This window comes from Protomyctophum parallelum (assembly GCF_964188405.1).
Source record: "Protomyctophum parallelum genome assembly, chromosome: 6".
NCBI lineage: Eukaryota > Metazoa > Chordata > Actinopteri > Myctophiformes > Myctophidae > Protomyctophum > Protomyctophum parallelum.
The window spans coordinates 41,615,875-41,639,664 of record NC_139701.1 but is presented as its reverse complement, the minus strand read 5'-3'; the positions used below and the strand labels follow the sequence as shown (position 1 = coordinate 41,639,664).

Genomic DNA, 23,790 nt, shown 5'->3' with positions numbered 1-23,790 from the left:
AACACATTTTAGTTGACTAAATCAACTGTAGATTTAGTCGACTAAATTCACATGATATTTAGTCGACTGAAACTAGAGTGTTTGTAGGTCAAGGGGCTTAATAGCAAATTGCGCAAAGCGAAAATAATTAACATATGGACACTCCCACAATGCTAAAATATTCAGGAACATCGTATGCCATAATGTGTGTGCGTTCAACACGGGCCAATACGGCTTCCATAATACGAAAGGGCGCAGAGCGAGGCCATTCTATGTATTACCACATGGGTTTTACCACTTTCAAAATCCACCCAATTGTAGCAGGAGAGCCAACAGCATCCTCAAGGACCCATCCCACCCAGGTCATCATCTACTGCAACTTATGCCCTCAGGGAGGCGCTATAAGGTTATCAATTCAAGGACGAACAGACTGAAAAATAGTTTCTACCCCAGAGCAGTCATAGCTCTAAACACTGACACTTGAACTCTGACACTTGACACTTTATGGACTAAAGGGACTTACTGTGCAATATGTCTTAAATGTATGTATTTTATTTAGAGTAATATGTCTTTTCTTTTAAATGCACTGAGCTGGATTGCAACATCAAAGTTGGTGTTGTAACTTTATATATTGTCAATTACTTCCATGAGAGGTGGTGGAGTTAGTGCTTTAGCAGACATTTTGAGGGTCCAATGGAGTTAAGAGGTTTTGTCCAAGGCACTTTTTATTACTTTCCATTGGTTCAATATTTCCGAAACAACACAGACGTAAAGGGTGTTCAATAGGACTGATTTATGCACAAATAAATCAAAAACCAAAAAAAAAAGAGTTATGAGGTTTCCGACTTAGGCGTTAGGCCATTCATCATTTGGAATAATTGCCGTGTTTGAAAAACATAAAATCTTTATACAGTTTCCTCATTACAACACAGTGTTATCAGTGGAACGGTAATTAGAAAGAACGCAAAATCACAAACAGCTTTTTTTAATTCAAAATATTCCTTGATTTCTCCTGAACCAGCAAGCCCGGATGGAGAAATATGCATCCTTATGAAGCACTGAAGAAACATTCTTCCACCACGCTCTCCAGTGGTGTGCACAAATAGACACTAGGGGGTGCTAGAGCACCCTCTGCCCAGTGGTGTGCACAAATAGACACTAGGGGGTGCTAGAGCACCCTCTGCCCAGTGGTGTGCACAAATAGACACTAGGGGGTGCTAGAGCACCCTCTGCCCTTTTGGCAATGTGCTCTTTAAAAAAAAAAGAAAAAGGAAAATAAAATGTGTACAGTGTACACTGTACAGTATGTGGACCATGGTGACATTGATCAATTCTTGATAAAAAGCTTCTAATATATTATTTAGGCCCCAAACCGGCCGGTTCCATGCTCTGCACAAGGTGCCCTTTTTTTCACCTGCCCCTCTAAATGACGCCACTGACGCTCTCCCCGTGTGTTAGCGCAGCGGTTCCCAAACATAATCAGCAGTATGTTCTTATCCAGACCATGCAATGGAGCCAGTATGGACATGTCCTCCATTGACGCTGTTGTCAGTCATTGTTTCACTGAAGAAACATTCTTATATATATATATATATATATGGGGCAGCAGTGGCTCAGGAACAGTGGTGGAAAAAGCACCTTTTTCTTTTTACTTCAGTATCAATACTGCAATATAGAAATACTATAATATAGTAAGTAAAAGTCCGGAATACAAAAATGTCCTTGAGTAAAAGTACTAAAGTATTGGTATCAAAATGTACTTAAAGTACCACAAGTGCAAGTACTTATTATGCAGAATGTCCCATTTCAAGTACAATATTTACCTCTGAGATGTAGAGTAGAAGTTAAAAAAAAAACAACAACACAGTATTGAACTTGGAAATACTAAAGTAAAGTACAACAATTACCTCAAAATTGTACAGCAGTTGAGTAAATGTACCTTCCACCACTGCTCAGGAGGTAGGTGCAGCAACTGGAAGGATGCCGGTTCAATCATTCACATTCACACACATTCATACACCGATGGAGGGGGGGAAACCATGCAAGGCACCAACCTGCACGGGAGCAATTAGGGGTTCAGTCAGTGTCTTGCTCAAGGACACTTCGACACTTCGACACTAACCCCCCCCGGTGGAGAGCGGCTGTAACAGCACCATGCTGTTCACTGTCTCCATGCTGGTGGAATCTGATGGAGCAATACTCCCCCCCCCCCTCCTAGTGGAAACGTTCGGTACTACACCCAAGCCACAGCACCTCAAGAGCCAGCATTTTAACCATGTTAAGCCCTATATACTTAGATAACTGGAGTCTACCAGGGTCCTATACTTGGTCCCCTCCTAATGTTAACCACAAATAAGAGATGCAACCTTTTGTAGATCTGCTATGTGTTTGCCAGAATAGGGCTTGTGGTTAAAATAAACAGCTCATCTATTAAACGGCACTTCTTTTCAAACCATTTGAAGTCTATCAACCCATCAATAGCAGGCTGGTTGGAAGAACAAGTACCAAGCTTGGGGGTGTTGCAACTTCTTTGAGAAGAAAACAGCATTTTCATTTTTTTAAATAAAAGAACAAAAACTGTTTCACTTTAATGTCTTGGAAGACCTCAAATGAAAGCAGCAAAACTGACGAGCCAGTGTAGGAAGACAATTCGACGTATATTTCTATACGTTTATTTCTAACAAAGACTAGTCAGTCTCTTGAATAGTTTTCATTTAGTTTCAGTCACATTTTAGTCACCTGGAATGTTTTAGTGAGTCTGGTTTTAGTGGACCAAATATCATAAGATTTTAGTCGACTAAATCTACAGTTGATTTAGTCAAACAAAATGCATTTTGGCGGGCCTTGATGCTGTCATAATCGGCTATCATTAGTGATCGGCTATTTTCAGCATGCAACCAAGTGTAAAATTGACTTAGACTGAATCTCTTGTCCACTAGTCCTTTCCTAACATTTTAGTCTAGTTTTTATTTGTTGACGAAATCGTCAGTATATTTAGTCTCAGTTTTAGTCATCATTATAGCTTAATTTTCATGTAGTTTCCATTTAGTTTTTGTCAGTGAAAAATTGTTTTTTCGTCTTAGTTTTTAGTCGACGAAAACCACACTGGTTATCAGACACAGCGTACTGACTGTATGTGAGCTTTTATACCGTATTTGAGTTCAAACATGTTTTGTAGCGTGCCTATAGGGCTGGAAACACATTCCTGGATGTGATGCTGTTAGGATAATGATTTACTGTACCTAATTATGAGAGGGCAGTGGTGTGTGCCCTCGAGGCGCAGGGATTTCAACTGTTGCTGCACAATTCATTGAAAAAAGAACAAGATCTAGATTTCAGACACCTACAGTATGATTGCATTAACCCAATTAGATTAGATTAGATTTCTATATCAGTGGTTCTCAATATTTCATGTCAAGAACCCCAGAAATTATATGTATTTGGCTGCCAACCCCCATCTGAAAATATGTCATTACAGGGCAGAATTTAAGTTTAAAATTTAAACTTAAATTTATTTAAACTTAAATTTAAATTTAAGAAGTACCCCAGAAGCAAAGATTTGAGCTAAAAACGTTCGCTCTGAAAGAATATATTCAAACATTTGGGCCACATTTTCAAGATTAAAAAAAAAGAAACGAAAAAATTTTCAATAGCTAAAGCATAACATGATGCTAACACCAAAAGGGGTTCCCGCCCAAAAGGCGTTAAACGACAGTAAACTCACCAACATTGCAGCTGTACGGAAAGCTTCAATAGTTGACTTATCCTCTTTCTACCTGCAACGTTTTAGTTTCATGAAAATCCACCATAGACATGTTATGAGCTACTTCCTGTCAAGAGATTCCGTGCTGGGGCACGGTGGCACAGTCAGTAGTGCTGTAGCCTCACAGGTCCTGGGTTCGATTCCCACTGGGGGCGCTGTGGGGCGTGTTCTCTCCTCCATGTCATCAGTGCCCAGACCCGAGGCGGGGTTGGCGAAAGGGCCTTTCATGTGTGGAGTTTGCATGTTCTCCCCGTGTCCCCTACGGTAGGTACCCTCACAAAAAACATACAGTAATCCTGGTCTCTAAAACTACCTCGCCCTGTGTCGTGGGATACAAATTATATATAAGTTTGGAAGCGCTCGTTTAAAAAAATGCAATGTCCTGCTGCCTCCTGCATTATGAGACATTTAGAATCAGGTGGTACGGAGGACCGTTGAGTGATTTCCAACCAGCGCTTCCAAACTCCCAACGATGCCCCATGATGCTGCTCAATGTGTTTGCCACTCAGTCATGATGAGGGGGCGGAGAAAGGGGGGGGCGGGTGCTTGTCCCTGTGGAACTGAGTGTTGCAATTCCCCCCCCCCCCCATCCCACCCCCTCCTCTCTCTCCCTCCCTCTCTCTCTCTCTCAAATTTGCAGGCAGCAGGCACATCACTATCACTCTCTATGTTTCTGGCGCCCCCTACTGGTACTAATAAGTCACATACGCATGCTCATGACAGACACATACATGATACATAGATAGATACGCACGGACATTGCTGGTTGTAGGAGTGGTTGCACCACTCAACAATTAAGCGAGGGGGCACTCTTATCATCACACATCCTCATTCACATTCCGGCCAATCACAATAATTGCCGTCCTCGCTTGTCTGTGCTCACTTTTTGCATCCTCAATACGTACATTGTCCTGTCAGTCAAAAAACATCGCTACAGGGAGGGGAGGGGGGGGGGGGGGTGCTCATCCAATCAAATCATCGCTATACGGGGGTGCTCAGCCAATCAAATGAGTACACACAGACACACAAAGCTCCCCACATAGCCACTCTAAACGAGCCCAGTTGCGTGTCTGTCTGTCTCTCTGGCTCCAGGTTCGTCGTGGCCTCGCTGCGGGCCTCGTCTCAAAACGTCGTCCCTCGGAGGGACCCTATATCTGGGCCTCGTCCCCCTCCTCGTCCCCCTCCTCGTCCCCCCCCTCGTCCCCCCCGCTGTCCATGCAGATGTGAGCCAGCGTCTTGAACTTGGACCCCAGGTCGTCCAGGAAGCCCAGGTCGTCCTGCGCCCCCAGCTCGCTGCAGCAGCCCACCGAGCCGGCCGCCGAGCCCTCGCCCTCGTAGCCGTACGGGTGCACCGCGTCCGCCGCGTAGCGCTCCTCCGACTCGCCACCGAAGTAGTCCAGCTTCTGAGAGGCGAGAGAGAGAGGGGGGGGAGGAGAGAGGGAGGGGGAGAGAGGGAGAGAGAGGGGGAGAGAGAGAGAGAGGGAGGGGGAGAGAGAGAGGGAGGGAGAGAGAGGGGGAGGGAGAGAGAGAGGGAGGGAGACAGGGGGAAGGGGGAGAGAGAGAGGGAGGGGGAGAGAGAGAGGGAGGGAGAGAGAGGGAGGGGGAGAGAGAGAGGGGGAGGGGGAGAGGGAGAGAGAGAGGGGGGACAGAGAGAAGGATAGAGTGAGAGAGGGAGGGTGAGAGGAGGGGAGACAGAGAGACAGAGAGAGAGAGGGAGGAATATAGAGAGAGAGGGAGGGAGGTAGAGAAAGAGAGAGAGAACATTAGCATACCGTAGTTTTTAATAAGCAGGGTTTTGTGTTTGCTATCATAATAATCGTTTTCAGAAACAAAGGGAGGTTATGTGGAGTTCAGTTCATTAGCAGTTCAAGTGCTCCAAACTTAAGTGGCTGTTTTGTGAGAAGAACGCTTACAAGAACTCCTCATGGCAGTGCTAATTTGCCTGTGTGTGTGTGTGTGTGTGTGTGTGTGTGTGTGTGGGTGTGGGTGGGTGTGTGGTTGGGTGGGTGAGTGTGAGTGCACACTCTGTAGTCTTTGTAAAGACTACAGTCTTTGTAATGGAAAATGGCCATTTTCGGGGCGCTTCCTCTTTCACTATTAACACTTTTTGGGGGTTTCTGCTGTGTCAGCTGAGGTGAGGTCACACACAAATGCACACACGCACGCGCGCGCACACTCACGCACACACACACTGGAAAGAGGACCTCTCTGGGTAGGGATAATTGCATCTCTGACATATGAGGTTATGTTTAGGAATAAAGTTATAGGTCTAGCCATAGTTTGACTGAACTTAAGTTTATGAATACAGTTAGGTTAGCCATAGTTGTACTGAGGTTTAGGAATAAGGTTAGGTTTAGACATATAGTTCTACTGAGGTTACGTTTAGGCGTAAATTTTTCAGCTTGGGGTTTCAGATCAAGGGGGTAATGGTTCAGCTCAGTGTTTCTGAGCTCCTGGTTTTGCGTGTTTCCCCCTACTTTTACTTGTTAACCCATTCTGAACGGGAACCCATTTTGGTGTTAGCATCATGTTATGCTTTAGCTATTGAAAAATAGCAGATCTACAAGCTCATAGTGCGCCACCGAGTGGCGCACTACGAGCTTGTAGGTCTGCTATTTTTGAAGAATCGAAGAACGACTGACATTTTTAGAATCTGATCTCAGGTCAGAATGGGTTAATCAGACCAGTGTGCGTCCAGTGGAAACCTCGTATGAATCTGATCTCAGGTCAGAATGGGTAAACAGGTTCCGTCAAATCCGGTTCAGAGTAAAAGCGGCCATGTCTTCCCGGCACCCCAGAGCTCCTATATACTTTTTATCCCACGATTTTGTAACCCATTTTTCACCCCTGTGTCAATCATCTAATGTGATCCTGGGCTCTACACACCCTCCGCCAACCTGGGGAGAGCAACGGACTTAACTCATGCTTCCTTCATGCATGAGTGTCCAAGTTGCTCCTTTACACCTGACAGGGGGGAGTTTCCCTGGTTGGACGTAGCGCATGGAAGGAACACGTTATTCCAACCAGTTCCTTTTCCCTCCATCAGGCGCCCCGGCTGGCCAGGGGGAGGCAGTTTAGAGACCAGGATTACTGCATGTTTTTGTGAGGGTATCTACCCTAGGGGACACGGGGAGAACATGCAAACTCCACACAGAAAGGCCCTTTCGCCAACCCCGCCTTCGGGTATGGGCACTGATGACGCGGAGGAGGAAACACGCCGCCAGCACCCACAGCGCCCCCAGCGGGAATCGAACCCAGGACCTTCTAGCTGTGAGGCGACAGCACTACCAACTGTGCCACCGTGCCCCTTCAGAGCTCCTATTTTGAAGGAATCCCGGGAATGATTGCGTTAACTGAGTGAATCAATCTGTCATTTCCAGACTTAAAAAATGTAAATGTCAGAACCGACAGACAGACAGACAGACAGACAAAGTCACATGTTGGGAGACGGTGTGCCACCGCTCAAAAATCCTCGGGTATGGCTTTACACAACCCAGAAACCCTGGGTAAATGATGGGGGGGGGGGGGGGACTCTTACCCTGTCCAGGTACAGTCCGTTGGTGTCCCAGGTGTGCAGGGCAGACAGGTAACTCTGTCGGTTGTACAGAGAGTCCATGTAGGCTGCTGAACCTCTGTAGAGCCCTCCTCCTCCTCCAAGCCCCCCTCCAAGTCCAACTCCAGAACCATAGAACCCGTTCATACCCTGCCGGGTTCATTACAGTTAATTAGTTATACAGGTGGGTTCATTACAGTTAATTAGAGTCGGCTCGGCTAAAGTAGGCTCATGGAAAAAAAACTTTAAAAGAATGATTCAAAGTTTTAACTGAAAACCAGAACGATGTAAAACCACCTGTGTTCTGGTATAGTGGTTCTGCTGAGTCATGGTGGTGGTGTTCTAACCTGTGTTCTGGTGCAGTGGTTCTGCTGAGTCATGGTGGTGTTGTTCTAACCTGTGTTCTGGTATAGTGGTTCTGCTGAGTCATGGTGGTGTTGTTCTAACCTGTGTTCTGGTATAGTGGTTCTGCTGAGTCATGGTGGTGTTGTTCTAACCTGTGTTCTGGTGAAGTGGCTCTGCTGAGTCATGGTGGTGGTGTTCTAACCTGTGTTCTGGTGGAGTGGTTCTGCTGAGTCATGGTGGTGGACGTTCTAACCTGTGTGCTGGTATAGTGGTTCTGCTGAGTCATGGTGGTGGACGTTCTAACCTGTGTTCTGGTGGAGTGGTTTTGCCGAGTCATGGTGGTGGTGTTCTAACCTGTGTGCTGGTGGAGTGGTTCTGCTGAGTCATGGTGGTGGACGTTCTAACCTGTGTGCTGGTGGAGTGGTTCTGCTGAGTCATGGTGGTGGACGTTCTAACCTGTGTTCTGGTGGAGTGGTTCTGCTGAGTCATGGTGGTGGACGTTCTAACCTGTGTGCTGGTATAGTGGTTCTGCTGAGTCATGGTGGTGGACGTTCTAACCTGTGTTCTGGTGGAGTGGTTTTGCCGAGTCATGGTGGTGGTGTTCTAACCTGTGTGCTGGCGAAGTGGTTCCTGGAGGAGGAGGTCGTCTGGTACATGTTCTGCCGAGTCATGGTCGCGTTCGGCTGACTCAGCACGCTCTTCTGCTCTTCCGGGAGCCCCGCCCCCTTCACCGAGCCACCGTCCACCGTGTCGGCGACGCCGCCGCCCGCCGTCGGGATCAGGAACAGGTCGGTGGACTTCTGTAAACGGGTTGAATGGGAGAACACAAAAAAGGAAATAAATACAGTGTAGGACATGAATTATGGAATCATTGTCCTCTGTTCTGTGTGTGCGTGTGCGCGCGTGTGTGTGTGTGTATGTATGTGTGTGTGTGTGTGTGTGTGTGTGTGTGTGTGTGTGTGTGTGTGTGTGTGTGTGTGTGTGTGTGTGTGTGTGTGTGTGTGTGTGTGTGTGTGTGTGTGTACGTGTCTGTTTTGGCCAATTATGGATAAGACTTTCCCCGCTCAACTTAACGTCTCTGTCGGCACAAATAAGCCTAATGTATGTATGCTCCCGTCGAACGATGCAAGCTCACAACATGTCTCCGACGCGACATGTTGTAAGCTTGTAGGCCGCAGCTATTTTTGGCACAAACACTTATATTACATATTACAATTATACATTAGGCTATATAGACAGCATCATTTGCGCTTGCCCCTCCTTACTGGCCTACCAGCATGTGCACTTAAGCCTCTCCAGCTGATCCAAAATGCAGCAGCTCGCTTGGTCTTCAACCAGCCAAAATTCTCACATGTCTCCCCCCTGCTCCGCTCCCTCCACTGGCTCCCGGTCGCTGCCCGCACAGAATACAAAACTCTGATGCTGGCATTCAAAGCAACCAAAGGTATGGCTCCCCCATATCTTACAAGTATGATTGAACCCTACAAACCCTCCCGCGCACTCAGATCAGCCAACGCAGGGAAGCTGGAAGTACCCTCACTAAAAACGCCGGGACAACGCTCCACACGTCCCAAACTCTTCTCCCTTCTGGCTCCAAAACTGTGGAATGCACTTCCCATTGCAGTCAGAACTGCAGCATCACTCCCAATCTTCCGCCGTAGCCTGAAAACCCACCTTTTCAGACTCCATCATGGCCCATAGCACTTACCCTAACCCCTTAGATAGCATTTATGTTGGCTTAGATAGCATTTGATACAGACTTATAGCATGTTATGTAGACAGCACTATAATTGTATTGTATTTAGTCATAGCACGCCATAGTACATATGTATAGCATAGTAGTAAATATGTATAGTTTATGTGTATAGTGTATGTATAGTTTCATTATATAGATATTCCACTGTTACTTTCTTAGCTTATGCATGTTTCATGATAAATACTTTTATGTGATGTATTCCCATGCTTTTGTTCTTGCTTAAATGTAAGTCGCTCTGGATTAAGAGCGTCTGCTAAATGCCTAAATTGTGTAAATTGCCCTGTTCTGGTCAAGCGCTGTTAGTCCGGCAGTCGAGGTGGACGGGTCTGAAATTTGGTATATAGTCTTTTTTATTGGCCTATATACATATATTCATGAATCCACTTGCTGAACGGCTGTCGTTATTGGGCAATTTATTTATAGGGGTTTCTTGTGACCCTACCATTAACATCCTATGTTAATGTTAACATCCTATGTCCAAAATGCCAAACTTTCCTTTTGCTTTAACCCTGTAAGACCCGGATATATTTCTACTTGCAAAAAAGAGATTTCAACCTTAATACTATTTTGTACTACTAGGACTTAGGTTAAAAAAATATGTAATTTTATTTTTTATAATAATAAGTTTGATGAAAATGTTATAATAAATATATAATAATATAATAAATTAATAATTTACATTTGGGGGATATCTTTCACAATAATGAATAAAACATGTTCTAGACATTCTAATGATCACAAAAAAACATATATTACAATTATTTTACTTACTTTTATTAGGGTTATAGTCCAGACATTTTTAATTTGTGTGAATTTCAGCCTCTGTGGGGGGTATTTATATGCAAATATCATGACCAATGACATTGCAATGGCATTGCAATGAACATCACTGATGACGTTTAGGTGAAAAAAGAACAGAAAAAAGAATTAAGTAATTCATTCAAATAAGAATGTTACCGAAAAGCAACGCTGGGTCTTACAGGGCTAAGTAGCATGTGACATGTCAAACTAGGGGGTTTTCATGATTCTAAATCCATTTCAAGCATTAGTTTTGCACAAAATACACTCCTTGGGCTAAAAACAGCCATAGCCACTTGCCCAAAATGTGCTGACCTCATCACATCTGTGCTGACCTCATCACATTTGCCATGACGTCTATGGCCGTCATGAAAACCCCCTAGTTTGACATGTCACATGCTACTTAAAGCATAAGGAAAGTTTGACACTTTTGACAATTTTACCTGCCATAGGATGTTAATGAAGAAAGAAAATGCCCAATACTAACAGCCAGTCAGCAAGGGGATTCATGAAAGTCATGTATATAGACAATATCCTAGGCCAATAAAAAAAGACTATATACCACATTTCCCACGTTAAACAAAAATAAGTCTGTCGGCTGCCGAACTATATAGATTCATGGAGTCAACAGTGTGGGCAGAGGGGAGTGATTGAGCATTTCACTGGCTGACACTATAGTGGGAAAACAAATCACTGCATATAGGTTATGTTCCCAGAGCCCGGCTTCGTTTTGTCTAATACACTAAACGTCTGACTGCGTTATGCCCGTGGCATGCAGTTCACTGATGGGACAGTACTTGCTTTTTAATTTAAGTGAGAATTGGCCCCGGCAGTAAGACGCGGAATACCTGCCTATCACTGGCTGTGGGATGATGGAAAGGAAACACGTGAGGTGCTACGTTGGTCAAGAAAGCAGAATTACTTCCCGCTAACTTCGACTTATTAATTACTTTCCTGAACATAATCTTGTGTTTTTGAGTACGCCAAGGAACAGCAATGTCCGTGTTCACCTATGTGTTGGTTAATGAGCACCAGTATGTTAATGAGTACCAGTAGGGGCGCTGTTGTGCAACACAGAGAGAGAGAGAGAGAGAGAGAGAGAGAGAGAGAGAGACAGTGCTGCACTGTTGCCTGCTAATAGGTGCTGCCACACTATCTATCTGCACCACTCAGTTCACACAGGTGTGATTTTTTTGGGAGCGTTCTACCCCATTGCTGGCTGTCTGAATGCAAAAAAAAAAGAAAGTCATTAAAATGTTGACATTATTATTGCTTATAGAGCGTCGCAGTCCCTCCCCCTTTCAGAACGACGAGTGGCCCAGGAAATGAAATGCAATGCATTCTGACCATAGGATTTTCTTTAAGTATTTATTTAAAGACGGTTACGCCGCGGACAAAGCCAACTCGGATCGTGACAAATCATGACAATGAACACAATGTTTTGGGCCGATCAAATAATTTATAAGAAGAAAAACAAAACAAATAGTGTTGTCTCCTGCCTTTATTTTCTTCTTTCTAATGATTTGATCGGCCCAAAATATTGTGTTCATTGTCATGATTTGTCACGATCCCAGTTGGCTTTGTCCGCGGCGTAACCATCTTTAAAGAAATACTTAAAGAAAATCCTATGGTCAGAATGCATTGCATTTCATTTCCTGGGCCGTTCGTTGTTCTGAAAGGGGGAGGGACTGCGCCGCTCTATAGCAGCTTTAAAGTATCTCAGGGTCCTGCAGCAGGGGGCGGTGTTGCAGCCGCTGCCTGTGTGACTGAAAAGACAGCTGAGTATAGAGGAGGGATCTCACCACTTCCTCTCCCGGCGCTTCGGTGTTGGACTTGAGCAGCATGCCTCCGCTGGTGTCCTCCAGGTAGATCTTATCTCCTTTGGTGTTGCAGGCAAACACGCAGAATATACCTGTACAAACACGTAGAATATACCTTGTAATATGTACAATATATAAACGCACAGAAACAGAATATAACCAGCTCAGTGGCCTCAGTGGTTAGAGTGTCCGCCCTGAAACTGGGAGGTCGGGGTTCGATCCCCGGCAGGGTCATACCAAAGACTGTAAAAAATGATTCCCGAGCGTGGCCCACGCTGCAGCTCACCGCTCCTTGGCTGCGGCTCAACCACTCCAAGAGATGGGTCAAATTTCACTGCGTTAACGTGTGTGACAAATCGTACGACTTTGACCTGTACAATAAAATATAGACAGGATAATAGGAATTAGCCTCGATACCCAGGCTTTTATTTTCGTCCGTGTTCGGCTCAAAAAAAAGAAAAAAGAAAGCCTGGGGGGAACGAGAGACATTTCCTGGTCTAGGACAGAGCCTTAGATATAGATAGAGTTACGCAAACTGCGTTCACTTCATGGGGCTTCAGTCCAATGGCGGCTCTCCTACATAGACTTCTATAGAGAATGCGTACAACCAACTGGGACAGATTGGTGAACGACCAATCTAGACCAGAAGGCAAGGCTGGCTAGACTAGGCTAGATAGGAATAGGATAGAATGAGAGCTGGGACTGTTGCCGTTTGTATTAACTGGGCTTGTGAGGGCCAATTGTCCATCCGTGCGTGCGCGCGTGCGTGCGAGTGCTGCACGATTCTTGAATCTATATCTCAACCTTTTTTTCGATTAATTGTGCAGCACTAATGTGTGTGTGCGTGCGTGCGTGCATGCGTCAGTGTTGTTTTTGTCGACTAAAACTAAGACGAAAAATGTTACGATGACTAAAACTAAGACTAAATACAGTATACTGACAATTTCGTCAAAAGATGCAAACTAGGAAGGGACTAGTGGACAAGAGATCCATTTTACACTTGGTTGCATGCTGAAAATAGCAGATCTACAAGCTGTGTGTAAAATCAGGCATTACGACGGCATCAAGGCCCACCAAAATACATTTGAGTCGACTAAATCAACTGTAGATTAGGTCGACTAAAACCGGACTAACACTAAAACATTCCATGTGACTTAAAATGTGACTGAAACTAAATTTAAAAAAAACTATTCAAGACACTATGGCTAAAACTAAAATCTAAATCTGCTGCCAAAAACAACACTGGCGTGCGTGCGTGCGTGCCACAGAACGTGTGTGCGTACGTGCGTGTGCGTGCGTGTGTGCGTGTACTCACAGAGCAGCAGCAGTAGAAGCAGGGCCAGCAGCATGGCCAGCACCCCCCACACCCCCAGGGCCACCGAGGTCTGCTGGGAGACGCACACTCCGCCCAGGCAGCGACACACGCGCACCGCCACGTCCTTCACCTCGCCGTGGCCCTGCAGGTCGCTCACCCGCACGGGAACCACGTAGGTCTGCGGCGGCATGTCCACCGCCTGCATCAGCAGCGCCGATATGTCTGGGGGGTGGGGGGGGGGGGGGCATTAGGGGGCGATAGTGAGCAAAATGTAATGTTAACTCAGTACCCTGACAACTGTGTTTTTCAGTGTTTCCCACTAGATGGCGTTCTATGATCCACCTTGCAACTCCCTGTGAAGGAATCCACGTGGAAACGCGTGGTCGTTTTTTTTTTTACAAATAACCTTTGGGACAATAAACATTATTATGTTTCACTTCCTGGTAGGGACTTTTTCCTCTGCCTCGTAGTACCGTTCCAAATTTGCCCTGAGACACCGGTCAATCTTGAACGGGCTCTAGCTATGGATTACATGGGCTGATTTTTTATTTTTATTCTTTTCACAAATGCAATCTTAAACTCTATATATACGGGAAATCTCGAAATTGGCATATATTGTGTTAAAGGGATCGCGAAAATGATAGCCAAAAAAAAACGTTTCCTTATTTATTTTTTTAGGTTTTCTGTTTTAACATTCAGTAGATTTTCTGTGGTCTGGGGTTTTCTGGCTCAAACAAGTTCTCTGATTGTCCTGCTGACTGTGATGTAACAGTCCACAAATCCCATGTATGACATAAGAATTTTCCAGCAGATGTCACTGTTGAGGGCATTTTGCCTGTTTTTATTGCAGCTCAAAAGGCTTCAGAACACACAGAGAAAATCCCAGGCCACAAAGAAATCCACTGGATTGTTCAAAGTTCAGGTTGTGTGGGCGTAATCGCGACCACACAAGCTAAAAATAAACAGATAAATAAAAATAAATTAAGATGAATGCCATGAAACCTTTAACCCATTTTGGGGGCGGGAACCACTTTTGGTGTTTTAAACATTATGTTATAATTTAGCTATTGAAAAATAGCAGATCTACAAGCTCATTAGCTTGTAGCTACGGAACAACATATTTCCCGATGGGGGTCGGCGTCCAATTACATATAGTTTTGGTGGTCCTTGACGGGATGGGTTAATCAGACCAGTGTGTGTCCAGTGGAAACCTCGTATATTAATCTGATCTCAGGTCAGGAGGGGTTAAAGGGATGCCGTACTCACTGGTGGTCTGGACGACGGTCCACCTGCCGTCGTGGCCGTCTCCCAGCTGGAAGTGGAAGGGGGCGGAGTAAGGCGACTGGTCGGCGTCGGTGGCGTGGAGCGCCACGGAGCCCCGCCTCCCCTCGTCCTCCTCGCACACCACCAGGGCCCCGCCCCCTTCTTCCCCCTCGCCTCCGGTGGCGGGCAGCACCAGCCCCGGGACGTTGTCGTTGACGTCCTCGATCAGCAGCGTCACCGTGCCGACGGCCGACATGTTGCCTATATGGGAAGACACGTTACACAGGGGGGGTGGGAGGAGTTAACAGTGATATAGAGCCACTGGAAAGACACCACACAGGGGGGTGGGAGGAGTTAACAGTGATATAGAGCCAATGGAAAGACACCACACAGGGGGGTGGGAGGAGTTAACAGTGATATAGAGCCAATGGAAAGACACCACACAGGGGGGTGGGAGGAGTTAACAGTGATATAGAGCCACTGGAAAGACACCACACAGGGGGGTGGGAGGAGTTAACAGTGCTATAGAGCCACTGGAAAGACACCACACAGAGGGGTGGGAGGAGTTAACAGTGATATAGAGCCACTGGAAAGACACCACACAGGGGGGGTGGGAGGAGTTAACAGTGCTATAGAGCCACTGGAAAGACACCACACAGGGGGGGTGGGAGGAGTTAACAGTGCTATAGAGCCAATGGAAAGACACCACACAGGGGGGGTGGGAGGAGTTAACAGTGCTATAGAGCCACTGGAAAGACACCACACAGGGGGGGTGGGAGGAGTTAACAGTGATATAGAGCCACTGGAAAGACACCACACAGGGGGGTGGGAGGAGTTAACAGTGATATAGAGCCAATGGGAAGACACATTACACAGGGGGGGTGGGAGGAGTTAACAGTGATATAGAGCCACTGGAAAGACACCACACAGGGGGGTGGGAGGAGTTAACAGTGCTATAGAGCCACTGGAAAGACACCACACAGGGGGGTGGGAGGAGTTAACAGTGCTATAGAGCCACTGGAAAGACACCACACAGGGGGGTGGGAGGAGTTAACAGTGCTATAGAGCCACTGGAAAGACACCACACAGGGGGGTGGGAGGAGTTAACAGTGCTATAGAGCCACTGGAAAGACACCACACAGGGGGGTGGGAGGAGTTAACAGTGCTATAGAGCCACTGGAAAGACACCACACAGGGGGGGTGGGAGGAGTTAACAGTGCTATAGAGCCACTGGAAAGACACCACACAGGGGGGTGGGAGGAGTTAACAGTGATATAGAGCCACTGGAAAGACACCACACAGGGGGGTGGGAGGAGTTAACAGTGCTATAGAGCCACTGGAAAGACACCACACAGGGGGGGTGGGAGGAGTTAACAGTGATATAGAGCCAATGGAAAGACACGTTACACAGGGGGGGGTGGGAGGAGTTAACAGTGCTATAGAGCCAATGGGAAGACACATTACACAGGGGGGGTGGGAGGAGTTAACAGTGATATAGAGCCACTGGAAAGACACCACACAGGGGGGTGGGAGGAGTTAACAGTGATATAGAGCCACTGGAAAGACACCACACAGGGGGGTGGGAGGAGTTAACAGTGATATAGAGCCAATGGGAAGACACCACACAGGGGGGGTGGGAGGAGTTAACAGTGATATAGAGCCACTGGATCAGATATGATATAACTCTATGGGTTCGGATATATATTCTATTATTCTATAGACTCACTGCTGTCCACAGCCTTGATGGAGATGTTGTACATGCTGTTGAACACAAAGGGAGACTCCATGTCGATGACGTTCGCCACCGTCAGCTCTCCTGAGCTCGGAGACACGACCACCCACGAGCCGGGGTCCAGCACCTTGTAGTACCTATACGCAACGCACGCACGCACGCACGCACGCACGCACGCACGCACGCACGCACGCACGCACGCACGCACACACGCACACACGCACACACGCACACACACACACACACACACACACACACACACACACACACACACACACACACACACACACACACACACACACACACACCACTCAGTTCACACGAAGAACGACTGACATAGAAACATGGCTCTTTCAGAAAACTGTTGGGATGTAGGAGACATTTTTTTAATCTGATCTCAGGTCAGAATGGGTTAGTTGCTTTCCACCACCGTTAACGTACGTCATGTTGGCGGAGCTCCGGGTCTCGGGGTCGATGGCGGCGTACGTCCCGATCAGCGTCCCGTTGGGCGTGTTCTCCTTCACCATGATCAGCAGGCTGGGAGGCACGAACTCTGGACCCTCGTCCACGTCAGACACGCTCACCTTAGAGGGGGTGGGCCGATATGGAGACATGTAAATATCACCTTAGAGGGGGTGGGCCGATATGGAGACATATAAATATCACCTTAGAGGGGGTGGGCCGATATGGAGACATATACATATCACCTTAGAGGGGGTGGGCCGATATGGAGAAATATACATATCACCTTAGAGGGGGTGGGCCGATATGGAGACATATAAATATCACCTTAGAGGGGGTGGGCCGATATGGAGAAATGTAAATATCACCTTAGAGGGGGTGGGCCGATATGGAGACATATACATATCACCTTAGAGGGGGTGGGCCGATATGGAGAAATGTAAATATCACCTTAGAGGGGGTGGGCCGATATGGAGACATATACATATCACCTTAGAGGGGGTGGGCCGATATGGAGAAATATACATATCACCTTAGAGGGGGTGGGCCGATATGGAGACATATAAATATCACCTTAGAGGGGGTGGGCCGATATGGAGACATATACATATCACCTTAGAGGGGGTGGGCCGATATGGAGACATATACATATCACCTGAGGTGGGTGGGCCGATATGGAGAAATGTAAATATCACCTTAGAGGGGGTGGGCCGATATGAGAAATATACATATCACCTTAGAGGGGGTGGGCCGATATGGAGAAATATAAATATCACCTTAGAGGGGGTGGGCCGATATGGAGAAATATAAATATCACCTTAGAGGGGGTGGGCCGATATGGAGAAATATACATATCACCTGAGGGGCGTGGGCCGATATGGAGAAATATAAATATCACCTGAGGGGCGTGGGCCGATATGGAGAAATATAAATATCACCTTATTGTTTTTCCAGGCAATCCAGGTATTCACGAAACACGATATTATCGCAATATTTATTTGTGCGGTTTATATGGTTACTTTTTAAGTTACTGTAACAGTACAACCACCTACAAAGTAACGGAAACTACAAGAAAAAACAGAGCATTTAGAACAAAATACTGTATTATTTAATACAAAACCGTCGGTCTGCAGAAGTATAAATTAAGGTATTAAGGTATAGCAAATCATAGAATGTGCAGTCACTGTATCACGATATGCTGTATGATATCTCTGAAACGGCATATCGTGGAGACATCGTATCGTCTCGGCCAGGGGTCGCCATGCTGGCCTTTGGTGGACATTGTCGTAAAAATGTAATTCTTGCCACGGACATACACAATGAATACACAAACACATGAAGACCATTACAGGTCTGTAACTCTGAGGCCCCTTTTCCACCGGTTGGTTCCCAATGGGAACCGGTTCAGTTCTTTTTGGTTTTTAGTCCATGAGCCAGAGCTCAAAAATTGGTGGGCAAACTATACCCTATGTTAAATTGTTTATAGGATCAATACAAGTAAATTAATACATGATAACCCTTCCACAGTAGTAGCTTTTTCAAATTCTTGATTATTTTGCATATTTTCCTACATAATGCCTCATTTGCATATTTAAAAATGTAAAATTTGTAATACAATAAATCATTGTCTTCGTGTAAGTACTCAATTGGTGAAGTTTAATGGTGAGAACAATCTAATATAGGTATGGTTTTGCCCACTCAATTCATAATAGTTTCAATTCTGGAGCTCTGGCTCATGGACTAAGAACCAAAAAGAACTGAACCGGTTCCCACTGGGAACCAACCGGTGGAAAAGGGGCCTGAGAGTGTACAAATGGAACCAAATGGACCCTTACGGGTTTACCATTTGTACACTCTCAAGAGTTAGTTAGTGTTAGTTAGTGGTCTCCTTGCAAATAAAACATTTGAGAACCACTAGTACTATTTGGACTCCTAATGTGGTGTATTAAAACTATAGAATTGGCCACGGACGATATCTATCCCGATCCCCCCCCCCCCCCCCCACGCTCACCTCCACGGCGACGGACATCCAGCCGGAGGCGTCGGCCCCCACCAGAGGAACCTCGTTCTGCGCCGTCACCTTCAGCATCACCGCCGAGCCCTTCTCGTGGTCTAGAGGCTGTATGAGAGGACAACACATGACGATTAGGTCTTATTCTGGGGCTCCTTGACATGGAAAGGGTCGAGCACTGCTGACATGGAAACATAGTGTTTTTCAGAAAACGTTTAGAATACTAGAATACTCGGCCTCAGGTCTAAACGGGTTAAGTAGATGCACTTAGTAACTTTCCAGCCCTGCTCCGACCATCTCTGTCTGTCACTCATCACAGCTTATAGTACTCTGTGGATGAAAAATACAGGTACATGTAATGGAAACAATGTAAGCCCGATAGGGCAAAGTTTATTATGAGGGTTTGGAACTAATGTCTGCCCTGATAGGGCGAGGTTTATGAGGGTTTGGAACTAATGTCTGCCCTGATAGGCTGAGGTTTATGAGGGTTTGGAACGAATGTGTTGTCATGATTCTAGAGAGTTCCGTGATCCGCCGTCGTGTCTTTACACCCACATAACACAATGCTGTCACAGTGGCTAATAATAACACACACACACACACACACACACACACACACACCCACGCACACACACGCAGACACACACAGTCACACTCACACTCACACGCACACGCACACGCACACGCACACACACACTCGCACACGCACACAGGCGCACACAACACAATGCTGTTACAGTGGCTAATATTAACAGCACTCACGCCTTATCACCCTGGTGGCATATTGGCATACGCTATACGCACGCACATGTGTACGCATGCACGCACTCACGGACACATGCAAGGCAAGCACCCGTGAACTCACATTCACAGGTTGATGTGGACTCACACACACACACACACACACACACGCACACACACACACGCACACACACACACCCACACACACACGCACACACACGCACACACCAGTGTGTCACACCGGGAGCGATCCATCCGTTCCAGAGTGACGATAAGCTGAGATGTGTGTGTCTCACTTAGCCGTGTAAACACACATGCACGCACGCGCACGCACAAGCACACACACACACACACACACACACACACACACACACAGTTATTATTAGCACCGCGACACATTGTGATTGCCCGTCATCGGAGTTACAGTTGTAGTTTTGTATCTTTGCATCTGGAAGTCGAACCCCGCTCAACTTCAATGTGTCAGCTTTGCATCTTTGCATTCAGCCTTCATCATAATAACAAAAGGCTCTTTCAGGCTTTTTGTATTATTCTCTCATCATTAACACAAAAAAGACAGAAGAGATTGTTTTTGGTGCACCACCAGAGATACACAGATCCCCCATTACTATTCATGGTGAACCGATCAACCAGGTATGTTCGTACAAATACCTAGGAGTAGTAATAGACCATTTATTGTCATGGAAAGATCAGATTGATTCAGTGTGTAAGAAAACAAAGCAAAGAATCTACTTCCTTCGCCGTCTAAGATCCTTCGGTGCTAGTAGACGGATTCTTCTTTTGTTTTTCACTTCTGTTATTATGAGTGTTCTTCAGTACTGTAGTACCACCTGGTATGGATGTTTGTCTGCAGCCCTAAAGTCACAACTGCTGCAACAACTGAACATTTGTTCAAAGATTGTTGGACAACAACTTCAGAAACTTTATACATCCACGTATGATAACAGCATCCTAAGGTTAGCAAGGAATATCACCTCTAATACTAAGCATGTGATGTATGGAGAATATAGGTTGCTACCTTCAGGAAGGAGATATGGTGTACCAGCATACAATAAGGTCAGACTAAAGAGGTCCTTTGTCCACCAGTCGACCTTGAGGCTTAATCAGGAGATGTAGTTGCCACAGGATAATCTAAGCGGTGGATATTGCTCATGTCTTTATGTAAATTGTCTTGTTCTTTGTGTTTTGTATATGTGTTCTGCATACTTGGCTGCTGTGTCGCAAGACAAATTTCAGTGTGAACTGACAATAAAGTATTATATCATATCATATCATTCATTATCATAAAATAGAATATCTGCTGAAACCGATATGTTATTACCGATTATTACCGATATCGATATTGCATTTTAATGCCGATAACGGTTCGATAGCGAATTGCCCATCCCTATATAGAACGCAGCGTTTGCGACATTCTGCGTCTCACCTTGACCAGGTACAGCAGGCCCTCGTTGGCCTTGGTGTCGCTGTCGATCCGGAAGTGTCCGTCGGCGTTGCCCTCGCTGATGGAGAACTTGGCCTTCCAGTTCTTGGTGTTCTCCTGGTCCCGGTCGTCCACGGGGATCCGGAGCACCAGCGCCCCCGCCGTGTTCTCCTCCACTGTGGCCTTGTACTGGAGGGGACAATACAGTAGTGTTGTGTGTACACTTTAAACCAAGCACTGTGGCCTTGTACTGGAGGGGACAATACAGTAGTGTTGTGTGTGTACACTTTAAACCAAGCACTGTGGCCTTGTACTGGAGGGGACAATACAGTAGTGTTGTGTGTACACTTTAAACCAAGCACTGTGGCCTTGTACTGGAGGGGACAATACAGTAGTGTTGTGTGTGTACACTTTAAACCAAGCACTGTGGCCTTGTACTGGAGGGGACAATACAGTAGTGTTGTGTGTGTACACTTTAAACCAAGCACTTGCAAGCATTTTCGGTGTGGAGTTTGCATGTTCTCCCCGTGTCCCCTATAGGGCAGTGTTGTTTTTGGCAGGCTTTTTTTTTATTTAGTCAGTCTTAGTCTTTTGGACGAAATGCTTATTAGTTTTAGTCACTCTTAGTCATTTGGAAAAATGCTTAATTAGTCTTAGTCAGTCTTAGTCATTTATAGTTTTAGTCGACGGAAACTCCTAAGGGTTTTAGTCAGTTTTAGTCATTTTAGTAAAAGGTTCTAGTCCAGTTTTAGTAAAATTTTTAAAAATGTCTTTAAATAAAATGTCTATAGCGTACACATATTAATTAGAGCTGGGACTCGATTAAAAAAATGTATCTAATTAATCAGAGGCTTTGTAGTTAATTAATCTTGATTAATCGCATATCATTATTTGACCCAAGAACTGTGAGAGAGCCATTTTTTTAAATGGATTTTGGTATACTAGTGAATCAATGAATAGTTTAAGCAATAAAACACTGTTTTTGTAGTAATAGTATCTCAAAATTAATAATTTATATAGAGCTTTTCTGAGTACCCAAAAATACTTTACAAGGGGGACATGATAAATCAAAGACAACTTTATTAAAGGAAAAACACTAAGTAAATGAAAATAAATAGCTGGGGAAAGTAATATTGAAGGTTTGGATGGTGGGGGCATGTCTCTGAGAGTTTTGGGGAATGCATTCCACAGGGTTGGGGGGGGGGGGGGGGGGGGCTTCAATTGGTGCATCAAATATGTGACATGACCATAAGAAAACACCTCTGTGTTTCTTCCGTGGACATATAGTAACAGCCATAGCAGATTTTACATTTTATTTGGCCATAACCGTTTAGTTATAAACCATGTCATCTGGTCGGGTACTTGAACTGCTACTGGGAGTTGGAATAACATTAGCTCTGATCCATCGTGTTAGAAGGAGGAAAGTAGGCTTTCACATCTTTTTTATGTTAAAATCGAGGGGCTGCACAGCCTGCACTTCCGCGGGTGTGAGTGAGGGGAAAGGATCAAATTAAGTACCATAGAACTCCTGAGTCCTAACTACGCTATCGACCAGAGCTACTGTTGTTGATTGACGTTAGCTTGTCCCGTGTCCCCTAGGATAGGTATAGGTACCCTCACATGTTTTTCCCGTGTCCCCTAGGGTAGGTAGTTACCCTCACATGTTCTCCCCGTGTCCCCTAGGGTAGTTACCCTCACATGTTCTCCCCGTGTCCCCTAGGGTAGGTACCCTCACATGTTCTCCCCGTGTCCCCTAGGGTAGGTAGGATCCCTCACATGTTCTCCCCGTGTCCCCTAGGGTAGGTACCCTCACATGTTCTCCCCGTGTCCCCTAGGGTAGGTAGGTACCCTCACATGTTCTCCCCGTGTCCCCTAGGGTAGGTAGGAACCCTCACATGTTCTCCCCATGTCCCCTAGGGTAGGTAGGAACCCTCACATGTTCTCCCCGTGTCCCCTAGGGTAGGTAGGAACCCTCACATGTTCTCCCCATGTCCCCTAGGGTAGGTAGGAACCCTCACATGTTCTCCCTGTGAATCATGGTCTCTATACTGCCTCTCCCTGGTTGGAATAAGGTGTATCTTCCTCGCTCTACGTCCAACCGCGGGCAAACTCTCCCCTGTCAGGTGAAAAAGAAAAGCGGCTTGGGACTCCTCATGCATTGAAGGAAGCATGAGGTCAGTCAGTCCGTTGCTCTCCCCAGATTGGCAGACGGAGTGTATAGTGCCCAGGATTACATTAGATAATTGACACTGAGAACCTTTCAAAAACAGCAGATCTACAGGCTCACAACGTCGTGAGCTATTTCTGAATAGCTTAAGTATAAACTATGGTTCAAGCGGTTAAACTGATTGTGATGCTATAGGGACCCCCTGGAACCCCCTCAAGGACCCCCGGGGGTCCCCGGACCCCACCTTGAGAACCACCGGATTCAACCTCCTGCCCGACAGACACACTTCCTATACTCTGACAGGAAGTGCCATTTCCCTCCATTCAGAGTTCACTTCCTCTGCTCGCCAGGTCAACTCAACATATTCTATCTGATGTGGTTCTCAAAGTGGGGTCCGGGGACCCCCAGGGGTCCTTGAGGGAGTTCCAGGGGGTCCCACAGCTAAATGATAGTTTGGAACCAAATGGCCCCTCATGGGTCTGTAACTCTGAGTGTACAAATGGAACCAAATGGACCCTAACAGGTCCATTTGTTGTCACGACCTGTATTGTCATGAACTATAATCTATGTACTGTGTACTTTTATTATGTAGTGATAGTGTTTCCTGTTCTGCCTAGTTGTGTTTGCCTGTCTTGTCTCACCTC

At 46.0% G+C, this 23,790-nt stretch overlaps 1 protein-coding gene across 1 annotated transcript in view; it reads right to left on the bottom strand.

The window, feature by feature from the left end:
* Positions 1-4,890: 4,890 nt before the first annotated feature.
* LOC310859969 (desmocollin 2-like protein) overlaps positions 4,891-23,790 on the bottom strand; it is a gene marked incomplete at its 3' end in the record, with an annotated part of 32,104 nt that continues 13,204 nt past the window's right edge. The window contains exons 7-16 of the mRNA XM_083766736.1: positions 20,983-21,168; positions 18,798-18,905; positions 16,766-16,908; positions 16,319-16,461; positions 14,596-14,853; positions 13,330-13,551; positions 11,997-12,106; positions 8,249-8,440; positions 7,281-7,445; positions 4,891-5,145 (exon numbers count right to left, since the gene is read on the bottom strand). Of these exons, the coding sequence (XP_083622862.1) occupies positions 4,891-5,145; positions 7,281-7,445; positions 8,249-8,440; positions 11,997-12,106; positions 13,330-13,551; positions 14,596-14,853; positions 16,319-16,461; positions 16,766-16,908; positions 18,798-18,905; positions 20,983-21,168 (1,782 nt within the window). The remainder of the gene's footprint in view (positions 5,146-7,280; positions 7,446-8,248; positions 8,441-11,996; positions 12,107-13,329; positions 13,552-14,595; positions 14,854-16,318; positions 16,462-16,765; positions 16,909-18,797; positions 18,906-20,982; positions 21,169-23,790) is intronic.